Genomic DNA, 14,395 nt, shown 5'->3' on the forward strand with positions numbered 1-14,395 from the left:
TAGGGGCACATTTGTTCCCTTGCTTCTGGGCTGCATTGCGGCTGCACTGGTGCTGGAACATTGGATAGGATTGGGCCCTAAGACTAGGGCCTACTTGCAAGTGAGCTCTTTCTACAAGCAGCAACTATGCCTTTTGCAGTTAGGTACCTCTCTGGAACAATGTACCAGGTAAACCAACACAGACAGACAGACAGACAGACAGTGGAAGAAGCAGCAGGTCAGGGGAGCCAGAAAGGGATGACACAAACCCTTTATGGCCCAACAAGCACTGCAGGACCACACACAGAGTTCAACCTCTTTTGCAAATCCAGCCTGGAAAATAATGCCCCACAACACAACTCTAAAGGCAGGAAGTGAAGTCAGCAGTGCCCACCTAACCACTTTTCTCGGGCAGACACACAGCCCTTCCTGTCTGCAGGGGGTCAGCATCCGGTGGCCTCAGAAGATTTTTGTCTTTCCCTGTTAAGAACTGTGTCTGGCACAACCAGGGTTGTACCATATTACTCATTATTAATTATTATTATTATTATCATCTCACTTTTCAACAAAAACAATTCATAAGGTGCTTTAGACTGCAATCTTATCCACACTTTCCTGGGAGTAAGCCTCATTGACTATAGTGGGACTTACTTCTGAGTAGACATGCATAGGATTGGGCTCTCACAGCAAAATAAGTTCCCTCTCTGGAATCATCCTCAAGGACCAGGGCGAACAGGGCTAAGAGGGGCCTGAAGAGACAAGAAAAGAGATGAGGCCGAGCAAGCCTCACCCCCAGGATCATCTATCTGATCAGCAGACAGCAGAACTTGGGTTAAGGAACTGGCCCAGAACTACTCAGGGGGCGCCATGATGCAGACACCACCTCCCTCACCCTCCCACAGCTCTGGACCAACACGGCTGCTGTCAACCCTCACTGAAACAGGCAGAGTCCTATCCTGACACCTATCAAACATCCACATCCACAGTCTCCACTCAGCCTTAGGGGAAGCAGCACCAAGTCAGCTCAGAGGCCAGACTTGCTCTGGGAGAGCTCCATGGGCAAGCAGAACAGAAGATCTGGCTGAGAACGTTTCTATCAGGCTTTAGTGTAATGGATGGCAAACAGTGAGGTGGTCATGTTACAGAAGCAGTTGTTGACACAAGGCTGGGGTGCAGCCTGTCTGGGGAAGGTGCCTGCTCTTTGATAGGATTCTGCCGAAGAAACAAATGAGGATTGTCGGGGGGGGGGGAGAGTTCACAACTGGAGAAAAGATGTCCAAAACCTGAGCTTCTGGAAACAGTTCAAGGGACACTTGGGACACACTCCTCTGCTATCAGTGATGGCAGAAGAGTAATAACCAGACATCCCCGTCTTAGAACAAGGGAGGAGGCGACAGGAGAGCAAGCCTAATGGATAGCTGTCTGGAGCACCCATCTGGGACATGAGCAGGGAGACAGCTGTGGATGAAGCAGCAGCCTGAAGACAGCTCTACTGCCAGGGAGCTCAGAGCAGCAGTGTCCAGTGAACAGGGCCTCAGGCCCAAGGAGGGGTGGGGAGCCTCAGGGCTGGGGTTTGGCCTCATCCTGCGGAGGTGGCAGGCTGCCCGAGGCCACCGAGAACAGGTCGTCCTGCTTCACCTTGGACTCCAGGGAAGTGATGCGCTGCTTAAGTTTCATCTGAGCAGCATCATACTCTGCCAGGAGTCGTGAGAAGCGATTGTTGAGGGTCTCCAGACTGGATTCCAGCCTGTCCAGCTTCTGCCCCACGTCCAGCCCCTCCATGCCCTCTGCAGCAGCGGCCTCATCCAGGAGCCCCTCCTTGGTCAGAATCTCACGGCCCCGCTCCTCCAAGACCTTCTTGGCATCTGGGTACTCCGTCACGGCCTCCATGAGGTCCTCCTTGGATAGGCAGAAGAGGTCAGAGTACCCAATGCTCCGGATGTTCGCCGTTCTCCGGTTTCCCATCTTGCTGCCTTTGATGTTGAGGATGCTGATCTCACCAAAGCAGCACCCTGCAGTCAGCATGGCGTACTGGGTGATGCCATCATCAGCCACCACCGCCAGCTTCCCTTCCTTGATGATGTACATCTCCTTGCCCACATCCCCCTTCCGGCAAATGTAGTCACCAGGGCTGAACACCTGGGGGCGCAACTTGAGCACCAGCTCCACCAAGAGCCCAGCTTCGCAGTCCTGGAATATCCGCACTTTCTTCAGAGTCTCCAGGTGGACATTGATGGCAATCTCAGCTCGCAGCTTGTCGGGCAGGTTCTTGAGCACCTCCCACTCGTCCACGGTCTTCTTGTTGGTCCAGAGGTAGTCAAACCATTTGATGACCTTGGCCTCCATGTCCCTGCTTACCTTGCGGAACTGCATGTAGTGCTTGACAGCATCAATCTTGGCCTGGAACTCCGCCCTAGTTGCGTTCATGTTGGAGATCATGGAGCCCACGTTTCCCACGATGGTTGCGAAGATGAGGACCCCAATCAGGAAGTCGAAGATGACAAAGAGATACTCTTCATCCCGCACAGGAGGGGGGGTCTCTCCAATGGTTGTCAGGGTCAGGGTGGACCAGTAGAGGCAGTAGACATATTCCCTCGTCAGATAGCCATAGTCTGGATCCGAGATGTTGGGATACACCCAGGTGTCCTCCCCAAAGCCAATGGCCTTGGAAATGGCGTAGTAGATGCAGGCGTTCCAGTGGATGATGATCAGGATGTACAGGACCAGGTTGCAGATCCGAAAGATGTTGGGGTAGCTGGTCCTAGTCTCTGTCCGGTCAAAGAACTCAAACATGCGGGAGAAGCGCAGCAGCCGGTTGAAGCGCAGCTCTGGGTGGTGCAGGCCAACCGCAAAATAGCCGAGGTCGGTGGGCAGAACGGAGGCAACGTCCAGCTTGAACTGCATGGTTGCTGTGTACTTTTTGCTCAGCTTCTTGAGATCTCTGACCAGCAAGCCCTGGTCCAGGAAACCTGCCAGGGCAAAAACAGAGCCAGGAGTCACCCCCACCCTCGGTCAAGCTGTGCAATGGCCAGTGCAGTTCTCTGCCAGCTGCTTGCTCTGCAGGCCTCAGCTGATCTCTGCAGTGCCCAGGTGCAAATGCCCACCTAGGCCATTCTGAACTATTATTCCAGGGAGGCTGATAAACCTTTCCTTGGGACTCTTTCACTGAACAGCTGCGCCTCCTTCTCCAGGCCACTTTCTGCCTCATCGGGGCCGAGCAGAACAAGGGGCAGAGTTCTGACCACTGCAGGCTGGGCTGGTGATGCAGACACATAGCCGTGCCCGCCTTCAGCCAGACCCCTGGTGCTGCTCACCTGTCTGCAGGCGCATGATAATATCCAGGATGTAGATACTGTCCGAGACGTAGTCAAGAACCAGCCACACAAGCAGGTACTTCCTCTGCAGTTCACTGAAACAGGCTCTGTGGGGACAGCCTTGCAATGGAAACAGCGCGGAGGGCTACAAGAATCCCCCTCCCCCTTCCCCAGCATGAAGGAGGTCAGGCAGGAAAGCACGTGCCCCGCCCAAAAAGCCCCCCACATGGCCATGATTCAGATCAAGAGGAACCACGGGTTTGTGGCAATGCACTAAAATGGGGGGGGCACAGACGTGGGGGAGCAGCTGCAAATGTTTTTGCCTCCCACCAAAGGGTGCAAAACTGTTCATGGGAATGGGAAGGAGGAGGAGAGGTGGGTCAAGGCAACCCACTCTCCCTAGTCCAAGGTGGGGTGCACATTTGGTACTTTAAAGGCCCATCTTGCAGCAAGACCCACAAGTTGAAGGTCTGGCGTTTCAGCTGTGGAGAAACTACAGAAAACTTGTAGTAGTTAACCCTCCAGGGACCTGGTGGAAGGGAGGAAAGGCTCATTGCAGACTGCTGTGCCTGCACCCTCTCCCGTGTCTTCAAGGGGCGCGTGACCGGCAGTACTACCCCCCTCTCACCTTGCCACCAGAATGCACCAGTTATAGAGAACAGGCAAGGCGATAACCAGCAGCCAGCGGTAATACCAGTCCCCGGCAGGGTCCAACACCAAGACTTTCCAGATCTTCCTGAAAATGAAACCAGACAGTCTTTTAAGGGGCTGTCAATATTTGGCCGTCAGGTCTCATGAACCTCCAGGAAGGAGCTCTTCCTTCCAGGCACTTGCTGGGCACAGGACGTCGACTGGGAACGGAGCGGCAGTGGAGACAAAGGTGAAGCACACGTGTCCCTCCGCAGGATGCTTCTTGGCTCAAAACTGCACCCCCTCCCCTACGCCATATTTTTTCCTTTCACAACATTATTCTCTATTGTAACTACCTGGGGAAGTTGACCAGATGGGCCTCTCTGGGTTCCATCCATATGCAGGTGACAAACCAATCTCTAATCTCCACTCTGGCTGGTGACTTGAATTGACAACGAGAGAAAATGATGGGCTGGGTGAGGGCAAACAAGTTAAAGTCGAGCCCACACAAAACCAGAGCATTACTGGTCAGGGGTCTCTGCAACCAGGGGAAGGACTGTCCCAGCACTCTTCCCTTGACAAGTGGAATTCGTAGTCTGGGATGCTCCTGGGAGTCCACATGGTGGCCACGGCCAGGAGGGCTTATGCCCATCTCAACCTGGTAGATCAGCTGTGTCCTTCCTGGGCTCAGTCAGGTCTGGAGAAGGTTACAGGCCTTGAAGCCCCAGCAACCACACTGAGCCCAGATGACCGTACACTTCCAGTCAGGGAGACATGGCAGACTGAACACCTTGCTGGTGGTTCTACTCATCAGCAGGGTACATCTGATGGACCTAATCAAGATACCCCAGGATTGAAAGGGTGTACAGTGAGATACTCCAGACGCTCCTGTTTTACCTCCCAGCCCCACCCGGGGCCAAGGCTCTGGGGATGGATGCATTACAATTAGAGCAAAGGAGCAGGGAAACATCAATTCAGACCTGGACAGAATGTAAGCCGGACACCCTCCCTCAGCTTTGCTTTTCTGGGGCATGTAGCAGAGAATGAACTTAGGAGAGAAAGAGAAACAAGTGGATTTAAGAGATAAGAGAGATGCCAACAGCAGGATAAGAAATAATTAAAGATTAAAGAATTAATAACTAAAAGGAAAGAAATCCTAGAAAGAGACTGCAAGAATGGAGAGAGCATACTTACAAAATAATAAAGTGTCAGTATCCAGTTGAGAGAATTTTAAAGACTGGAAGCAAGATGCAAAGAGACCTTTAAAAGATTTTTTTAGAAGTGGTTGTCTGCAGTTTGTAAGACCAGGAATCACTGCTTTGTTCGCTTTGTTTAGCATTCGTCTGGGCTGTTAAACAGCCCAGCAAGGTTGTTTTGGCTACATGAGATAATGGAGAGACCAAGTTTCTTGGGTTCTAGTCAAATCCTCAGCTGTTTTTCCTGTCAAGATATTTAAAGGGAGTATACTGACATCTAGTGGAGTTTTAAGGAAAAAAAACCTTAAGAATTTAAGAATAAAAACTATAAAGAAAGAAACAATGGCTACAAGAAACAGATTTAATACATTGGAACAGTTACAAAAAGGGAGATCTCTCCCTAAATCTCTGGGGAGAAAATTGAATTTGGAAAGTATTCAAGAATTATTGGAGAGTTGGAGAATAGATTGGAGAAGAAGATAGAAGGGAAATTTGAAGCATTATATCATAAATTTCAAGAGATGAAATTGCAGATGCAAACAGACATGTCATGTTTGGATGTAATATGGAAAGAAACAAAGACAGAGATAAAAGGGAGAAAAGATAGAATGAAAGTTCATGAGACAAAATTCAAGGATTTGAAAGCCAGGGAGGAAAAGATCAAGACATACTTGTGCTGATGGAACAGGCCCAAAAGGAAAAACATTTTAACATTTGGAGTAATACCAGAGCAGAAGAGAGAACAAGAATGAGAGAGGTTCTAGCAAATTTTCTTCAAATAGATTCTGTCTTGATTTTGATCTTGACAGAGTTTATAGAGTAAATACAAGGATTGCAAGACTGAGAAACCTTGTTAGGGAAGTACTAGTGCATTTCGTAGGGGGGGGGAAACAAGAGATATGGTTTTACAGCAACATACAAAGACAAGGCTTACAGTAGAAGGAGTACAGAACATCGTGCCGAAGGAACTTCCACTTAGAATCCTAAGGAAAAGGAAAGATTATGGCTTTTTGGTGGATACCTTAAAGCAGAAGAAGATTACTTTCAGATGGGGCCAATTAGAAGGTGTTATTTTCAAATTTCAGCAAAAGAAACCTATAGATTGGATACGGTCCAGAAAGCAAAAGAATTGATGAAGAGATTTGATGACGGAGGAGAAGGAGGAGAAGTGGAGGAACAAGAGGATATGCAACAAGTTCAAATGGACATTGCAACAAAACATTAGTCATGGAGTATAAGTTTTTATCTTGGAATATTAATGGAGCAAATGTCCCAAATCAGCGGGGGGGAAAAACCTGTTTCATTATTTGAAGAAGTTAAAAAAAGATATTATCTGCCTACAAGAGACTCATATAAAAACAGGCAATGCAAAATATTTAATTCAGAAAAATTAAGGACAAGAATTTTTTTTCAACAAACTCAAAGAAGAAAAATGGGGTGGTTCTATATGTTAAAGATAATTTAAAACTGAAACTAGTGTTTTCCGATGAAAAGGGTAGGTGGTTAGCAGTGCAAGTTACAATATTGGGAGTAAGAACTTTACTTCTGGGTCTGTATGCTCCAAATCAAGAGAGGGGGTGTTCCTTAGGCAACTACTGGATGTACTTTTAAATTACTCATATGCAAGTTATTGTTTGATGGGAGACTGGAATGCAGTGGTGTCCCCACAAAGGGGTAAAAAAATCTGAAAAAGAGATAAAAAATACTAGAGGGAAATTGCCAAAATCATTTTTGACTTGGTAGAGGCTTTAGGTGTGGTAGACATTTGTCGACAGATGAATGGGAATGCAAAGGAGTTCACTTATTATTCAGAGAAACACAGATCATTTTCAAGAATTGATCTGTTTTGGGTGACAAAGGACCTAGCAGTTAAAACCTCTAAAACAAAATTTTTAGCAAAAACGTTTTCAGACCATAACCCAAAAACTATGGCAATTAAGAAGATAGTTACAACATAGATGTAGAGATGGAATGACTTATTGTTGCAAAAGGAGGGTATAATAATAGGAGCTAAGCAGAAATTAAAAGGATTTTTTCAGTTGAATACGAACAAAGGGACAGAGTCAAGAATAGTTTGGGATGAAAGTAAAGCCTTTATGAGAAGATATTTTATTCAGAAAAATACTGAATGGAAAAAAGAGAGACAAAACAAATTCCAGAAGACTGAGGAGGAAAATTTTTTTTAAAAGACTATGAGCTGATAAAAACACCAAGTGATATAAAAAGTAGTACAAAGAAAAGATTTACATAAGAACATAAGAACAGCCTCACTGGATCAGGCCATAGGCCCATCTAGTCCAGCTTCCTATATTTCACAGCGGCCCACCAAATGCCCCAGGGAGCACACCAGATAACAAGAGGCCTGCAAGGCTTCCTGGGAATTGTAGTTAAGAACAAAAGAACAGCCCCACTGGATCAGGCCATAGGCCCATCTAGTCCAGCTTCCTGTATCTCACAGCGGCCCACCAAATGCCCCAGGGAGCACACCAGATAACCTGCAAGGCTTCCTGGGAATTGTAGTTAAGAACATAAGAACAGCCCCACTGGATCAGGCCATAGGCCCATCTAGTCCAGCTTCCTGTATCTCACAGCGGCCCACCAAATGCCCCAGGGAGCACACCAGATAACAAGAGACCTGCATCCTGGTGCCCTCCCTTACATCTGACATAGCCCATTTCAAAAATCAGGAGGTTGCACATACACATCATGGCTTGTAACCCGTAATGGATTTTTCCTCCAGAAACCTGTCCAATCCCCTTTTAAAGGCATCCAGGCCAGATGCCGTCACCACATCCTGTGGCAAGGAGTTCCACAGACCAACCACATGCCGAGTAAAGAAATATTTTTTTTGTCTGTCCTAACCCTCCCAACACTCAATTTTGGTGGATGTCCCCTGGTTCTAGTGTTATGTGAGAGTGTAAAGAGCATCTCTCTATCCACTTTATCCGTCCCATGCATAATTTTGTATGTCTCAATCATGTCCCCCCTCAGGCATCTCCTTTCTAGACTGAAGAGGCCCAAACGCCGTAGCCTTTCCTCATAAGGAAGGTGCCCCAGCCCAGTAATATCTTAGTCTCTCTCTTTTGTACCTTTTCCATTCCCACTTACAACATCTTTACTTACATTATCTTTGATGACAATGAATCAAATGGAAGTTAAAGTTAAACAAAGGTATTTTGAATATGCCAATAAACCAGGAAAATGGCAGGTCCATAAACTGAGGAAGGTGAGAGAAAGGAGAGCAATTTCAAAACTGCAGAAAAAATGAATACTGACCAGGAGGCGTACATTAAAAAAGAAATTACAAGCTATTGTGCTAATTTATACAAAAGTCAAAAGATAGATCATGAACAAGTAAGAAGTTACTTGGATAAACAGAACTTACCAAAGGTGTCTGAAAAACAAAGAATTTTAAATGACAGAATAACTCCATGGGAAATTGTAGAGGCAATAAAGAAATGAATACAGATAAGGCTCCAGGATCATATGGTCTAAAAGGCAGATTCTATAAATGTTTAGAAGCAGTCTACTATTGCTTAATACAATGAATTTAGCAGCGATGAATTTATACTATGACTGGAAAAATGCCAGTCATGGAAAGCCGCAAATATAACTGATGCCTAAAGGACAGAAATTATAGACTGTTCCATTGCTGAATAATGATTACAAAATATTTCCAGCAATTTTAGCATGCAGAATGAATAAGATATTACAAAATCTTATACATGAACAACAATGTGGATTCCCACCAAAAAGGCGTCTGAGTGATAATGTTAGAAGAGGGCTGGACTTGGTGGAGACAAAAGGATAGAGAAAAAACAAGCACTGATCTTTTTAGACTTTGATAAAGTTTTTGATGACTTCAATTGGACTTTTTTGATGAAGGTCTCAGAAGAAATGAATTTTGGAGAGAACTTCATTCAGTGGATAAAATCAATTTACATATCACAAACCATGCAGGTAGTGGAGAATGGAGAACTGTCAAAGGTATTTGAGATCCAGAAGGGAAAATGACAGGGTTGTCCATTATCACCACTGTTGTTTATACTTGCTCTGAAAGTGTCAGGTAGAGATATTGGACAAGACGAAAGAAAACAAGGTGCAAGATTAAGAGTGAATGTTTTAAATTAAAAGCATTTGCAGATGACATGGTTTTAATTTTAGAAAGACTGTTAAAAGACATCCAATTCTTGATGGTCATGTTGAAGGAATTTGGATCATTGGCAGGTTTTTAAGCTCTTGCTACACTGTTACATAAAAAGTTTTCTCTCTTTTTTTCTGTTTTTGTTTTTTTTAGTTTTTTTAATGTATTGTACATATTGTTGTATTAATGTTTATTGTTTTTCTTATTTATTGTTTATTGTTTATAATTAAAAATAAAATAAATATATCAGAGACCCGATGACCGTACTGTTTTATTGAGGATGCCCTTCAAAGCTATTCAGAAACTTCTGCTGGTGCTGTTGTCAGATTTCTCACTGGTGCTGAGAAGCCCCACTGGGCCTCTCCATCGCCACCGCTGTGTTGGCCACACAGCTACTGCCCCATTCCCAGGTACTCAAGTCATCTACTGCTCTCAACAGCACAGCTGAAGGGCAGATGGGTGGCCTGCCTGTCAGTTTGCAGGCATGCAGATCAACCCCAAATTCTCAGTACTTCTAAGCGAAAGGCCTTTCAGACCATCCTTCAGCCCCGTTCAATGTCTGGCAATGGGGTGAATAGAATAACCAAAGGGTTATTCTTGAGTGTGCAACACCCCAGCCCTGGCTGCACCAGCAGCAACCTATCGAGCGACACCCTGCCGTCACTCTGAAGGCTGCAGCCACACACACCCCTGGCCCCAGCTCCACCCTCTGCAGCAGCCAGAACAGCCAGGAGTGCCCTAGTCTCAGCCTCTGCCTCTCCGTCCAGAGAACTCCTCTCCCACTCCCTCAGCTAATGGCAGGGCCCGGCCTCTTTCGGGCAGGGAGGAAGGCAATGGCACTCTGTGCATGTCTGCGGCATGGGTGTGAGGGGGGAGGTTCGGCAGAGCACCTGGGCCATAGTGGGGGGGGGGGACAGCAAGCGGCTTCCTTACTTCCTCTTCTTGCCACCCTCCTTGAGGGTGTCTCCAGAGCCATCGCATCCTGCTGCTGACATGGCTGCGGCCAAGGTCTTCACGTCAGGTCCACGGAAGCGTTCGAGGAAAGAGTCGGGGCGTTTGACCTCCTTGGAGCCCTTCTGTGCCCATCCTCTGAGCACCATCACCAGCCTGGCTATCCTGGGGGGCGGGGGGAAGGGTCAGGCCCAGCAAGTGGAGGTCCCCACCGCAACCCCAGATACCAGAGCATTTGGCCGGAGGTGGAGCTCTTGGCCTAGGCACCCGTTGAGAGGTATGCCCCCAGTGCCAGCGAAGCAGGGGCTCACAGGACCAGTGCAGTCTGCCACTGTCACAGGGTAGCCCCCCCTTGCTCCCGTCACAAGGAGGCACAAGGATTCTCTGCATGTTGGGAGGGAGAAGGCAGCTGTGTTGGAGGAGCTGAGAGGGCCAATCCACCCCCTGGAGTCTGGGGCACTGAGAAGCCAGGGAGGGGCCATTGTGACCCTGGGAATTCAGCAGAGTCTAACCTCCCACACAAACTCCTGGCAAACCCCCCCCCCCACACACACACACAAACTCTCCCAAATCCACCCACTTTCTTGGGCACTGGCTACAGTGCCAGGGAGGTCTCTGGGAGCCCTCCCCCATCCCAGGAGGTAGGGGAAGGCTGGCTCCTAGAGCCAGAAGCCTGATGAGGGGAGCAGGGAGCACTTGGGGGGAGACCCTGAATGAGGGGAGTGGGAACAAAGGCAAATGGGTCGCTGGGCTCACTTCAAGCCCCCACCTTGAGGTTCACTTGTCTGAGCCAGAAAATGCAAATGTAAGCCATCTCTTGCATGAGTTCCAGCAAGGGGGGGAGGGGGCTGGAGCAGCCCCTGCTCCAGTTCCCAGCTCCTCAGTACCCACCAGAAGTGGCCTCCCCCACACATGGGGCCCACAAAGAAGCCCCTTTGGCCAGTCACGCCAGGGTGCTCAGTCCCTCAAGCCACTGCTTGTGAGGGCTGCACAAATACCTGGAGAGGCCCCCTTTCCCATGGGGGGCAGAATGCTGATCTGCATCTTCCAGGGCAGCAATCCTCTGCAGCTCAGAGGAGGTGTCATCAGCTGACAGTGCCCTGTGGAGAGGAAGCCAGAGGGGCAATGGGTTACTCTCTGCTGCCCAAGGGGAGGGGGCTGGCAGTGGAGCCAGAGAGCCAGGCACCTCCTCCTCCGCCCGCCACAAAGGAGGACTCTGCAGCAGGCCCAGCCCAACATCTGCATCTCCCAGCTCCAGCTGCGTTGGCCCCTCCCAACCATTCCCCCCCCCTGCAGTGCCCTGGGGAGATTTAAGCTCCTCCCTCCCTCCCACCCCAGCCAGTCTCCTTCCTGCAGGCAATCCTGGATCAATACTGGATCAATGATCCCAGACACTGGGAAATCAGGGTAGAAACTGGAAACTGAGGCAGTCTTTGGGGTGCTGGGACTTTTGCTGCCCTGGAAGCCTTGACTGAGGCCAGTGTTGCTGATGCCCCAGCAGGAGAGGAGTCAAAGCAGGGGCTCTGGAGGACACATCCGAAGGGTGCGGCCAGGCTTCTGTTCCACCCGTTTCCTTCCACAGATTTCTGCCCCCAAAGGCAACCTCAGGGGTCTCACAGATCAAGAGCAAAATGACCCAGTGAGACAGACTCAGAAGGCTTCCAGGCCTCCCCCTCCTCAGTGCTGCCATCTCTCAGGCAGAAGCAGACTGTGGTCTCTTCTCCCAGTATAGAGCTGGGAGGAGCAGAAGGCAGATTGGAACCCTGAGGTCCACAGGGGGATTTCTGAGTAGGATCTGATGGGATCTACAGGTCAGCAGGATTTCGGGCTCTCAATTGTGTAATGATGTAATTACCAACAGCAGTGAAAATGCCGCCCATTAACCCATTTTTGCCTGGCCACAGGTGTACACATTTTGTCCCTGTAGGTATATATAACTTTAGGCAGAAATGGCTTAAGCTGCTGTAACAAAGAGAACTGGGGTCAGTGGGGGGGGGGTGTCCAGGGGTGGGTTTTTGTGTGGCAAAACTTGTGAGCTCAGTCCTGGCACTGACATCCTCCTGCTCAGCTCACAGTGTCCTGCAGGCCCTGAGCCCCATTTTGGCATCCTGGGGTCCTTGTAAAAATGCCAACCCATGGAGTAGACCCCACATGGGCAAAGGTGGTGGTGGGGAAAACTCTCTCCTTCACCCCAAGTTCCTCCTCAAGAGATTCTGCTGAGTTTCCCCCTGACTCACTTCCTCCTAGACAGCCAGTGGAACCTACAGCACCTCTGAGCATGTTCAGAGAGCCTCACCACTGAGCAGCCAAGCCCAACTCATGAATCTGGGCAAGGGAGGGCAGCAGGCATCGCACAGCTTCTCAGCAGGCTTTGAACACTGCCCACCAGGAGCCAGAAGCCCAGCCTGAGTGTCTTGGCCCTCTCTTAGGCGCCAGAGCCAACAGAGGCCCCGCAGCACCTCGGCTGTGTTCCCGGAACGCCTGTGCACACGTGGCAGCCTCTGCCAAGGCCTGCTGCCCTTCGCACAAGCCAGGAGCCCCAGCAAATCCCCAAGACCCATCACCTGCTGTGGCTGCTGAGCCTGGTGGTCCGCGCCGGGCCATCTCTGTGTGGTGTCTTCACAGAAGCCCGGCGGGGGCGATGGCTGGGAGGGGACATCTTCACGCCGTTGCTCTTCTCTGTCATCCTCCATGCAGGGACTGGGATGCTGGTGGGACCCTGCCCCAGAAGATGCACCAGAATAAGGAAGGACCCTAGAATAGTGGGCGGGGTCTTCCCTCACATGCTGCTTGCTTGCTTGGCAACAGCTGAGTGGGTTTGGAGCTCTGTCCCTACCTGCATAAACTCATGTCACTTTCCAGGATCCGGCTCCCAGCAAATGCATTCCTGGGCCCTCCTGCAAGGGCCCCACATCTCCCTCCCTGACCACAACAGGCAAAGCACAGTAGATACATGGTGAACTGAGAGGCAGGACTGACATCATTCAAAGCTCACCTTCTCCGGAACTCTCATGGAGAACAGGCGGCCTTGGGCAAAGTCACACCTTCCCAACCTCAGGCATAACAGAGAAGACAAGGAGGCCTGCCTGGCAGGGTTATGGTCCTGGAATGTGGAGCATCCACATTCATACGCATGGGATGTTTTGACTGCTCTGAACACACACAGCGGAGGCTTGCTTTTCTTGTGGTCAGTCAGTGCTTAGAGAGGGTCAGCCATGGACCAACCTCCCTCTGTACCACTGACTGGTGGCCTGCTTCCTTTTTTCTTGGGGGAACCTCTAGGAGGTTTCACCCGGGGGTGTTCCACCCACCCAGGCACTGGCCAGAGCTGGGCTTCTGCAAGGGCTTCTGCCTGCAGAGAGTCAGCCTAACTTCGGGCCAGAGTGGGGCCTCGAGATCCTCAATAGCCATGCAGAGCATGTCCTGCTCCCCTAGCTTCTAGTTCCTGGGGGGAGGGGGAAAGGGTGGGGCAGGACACAGCCATGTGCTGCCTCTCCCACTCTCTCACACATGCCCCTCCACTGCTCTGCCTGCAGGGACCCCATTCCTGGCTCTGGGTCAAGATGTCAGACTCGGGTCCTTCTGGCCGGAAGAAACTGGGCCCAGCCAGGCCACCAGCTTCCCACGGAGCCCAGAGCAGGCCATGGCACCTCTGTGACAGGGAACTCACTCTGAAATGGGTGGCCTCTGGACTCCCGCCTCCAGCTGACAGAGTGGGCAGTGGAGCTGCTGGCGCAGGGTGCAGAGCAGGACATCCCCCTGCCAGCCTGCCAGCCACTGGACCTCTGGCCTGGGGGCTGCTCTAGCCAGGCTCTGTGGCCTGGGTGTGTGTGTGTGTGTGTGAGGGCTGCAGCACAGGAAGAACATAACCCTGGCAGGTCCAGTCCCTGGGGCAGCACTGCCAAGGCAGGACTGGACAAGAGCCCCCCCCACCCCCTCTGGGGCCCAGAGAGCCTGCTGAGCTTGAGGGACCCCCCCCCCCAGTCCAAGGCCACTTCCTCGACTGTCCAGATAAAGATGCAGGTGGGAGTCAATGGGGAAAAGGGGCAGTGGGCTTGGCATTCACCAAAGGCTGGGCACACAGTGGCACATGTTCCCCTCCCTCCTCCCCACCCCTTCCCCGCCCTCTCCCCTGCGGTCCCTGCGTGTTATTATTCAAGGAAAGCGAGGCTTCTCCTGGG

At 50.2% G+C, this 14,395-nt stretch overlaps 1 protein-coding gene across 1 annotated transcript; it reads right to left on the minus strand.

Annotated features, from left to right (window-relative positions):
- Positions 1-1,426: 1,426 nt before the first annotated feature.
- CNGA2 (cyclic nucleotide gated channel subunit alpha 2) lies at positions 1,427-12,900 on the minus strand. Its single transcript, XM_066640166.1, has 6 exons — positions 12,779-12,900; positions 11,213-11,314; positions 10,197-10,379; positions 3,922-4,029; positions 3,294-3,400; positions 1,427-2,948 (listed from the first exon to the last, which is right to left on the minus strand). Exons 1-6 carry the CDS (start codon positions 12,898-12,900, stop codon positions 1,540-1,542), a joined length of 2,031 nt encoding a protein of 676 aa, XP_066496263.1. The 3' UTR covers positions 1,427-1,539.
- Positions 12,901-14,395: the final 1,495 nt, after the last annotated feature.

This window comes from Tiliqua scincoides, chromosome 12 (assembly GCF_035046505.1).
Source record: "Tiliqua scincoides isolate rTilSci1 chromosome 12, rTilSci1.hap2, whole genome shotgun sequence".
In the NCBI taxonomy this organism is placed as follows: Eukaryota; Metazoa; Chordata; class Lepidosauria; order Squamata; family Scincidae; genus Tiliqua; species Tiliqua scincoides.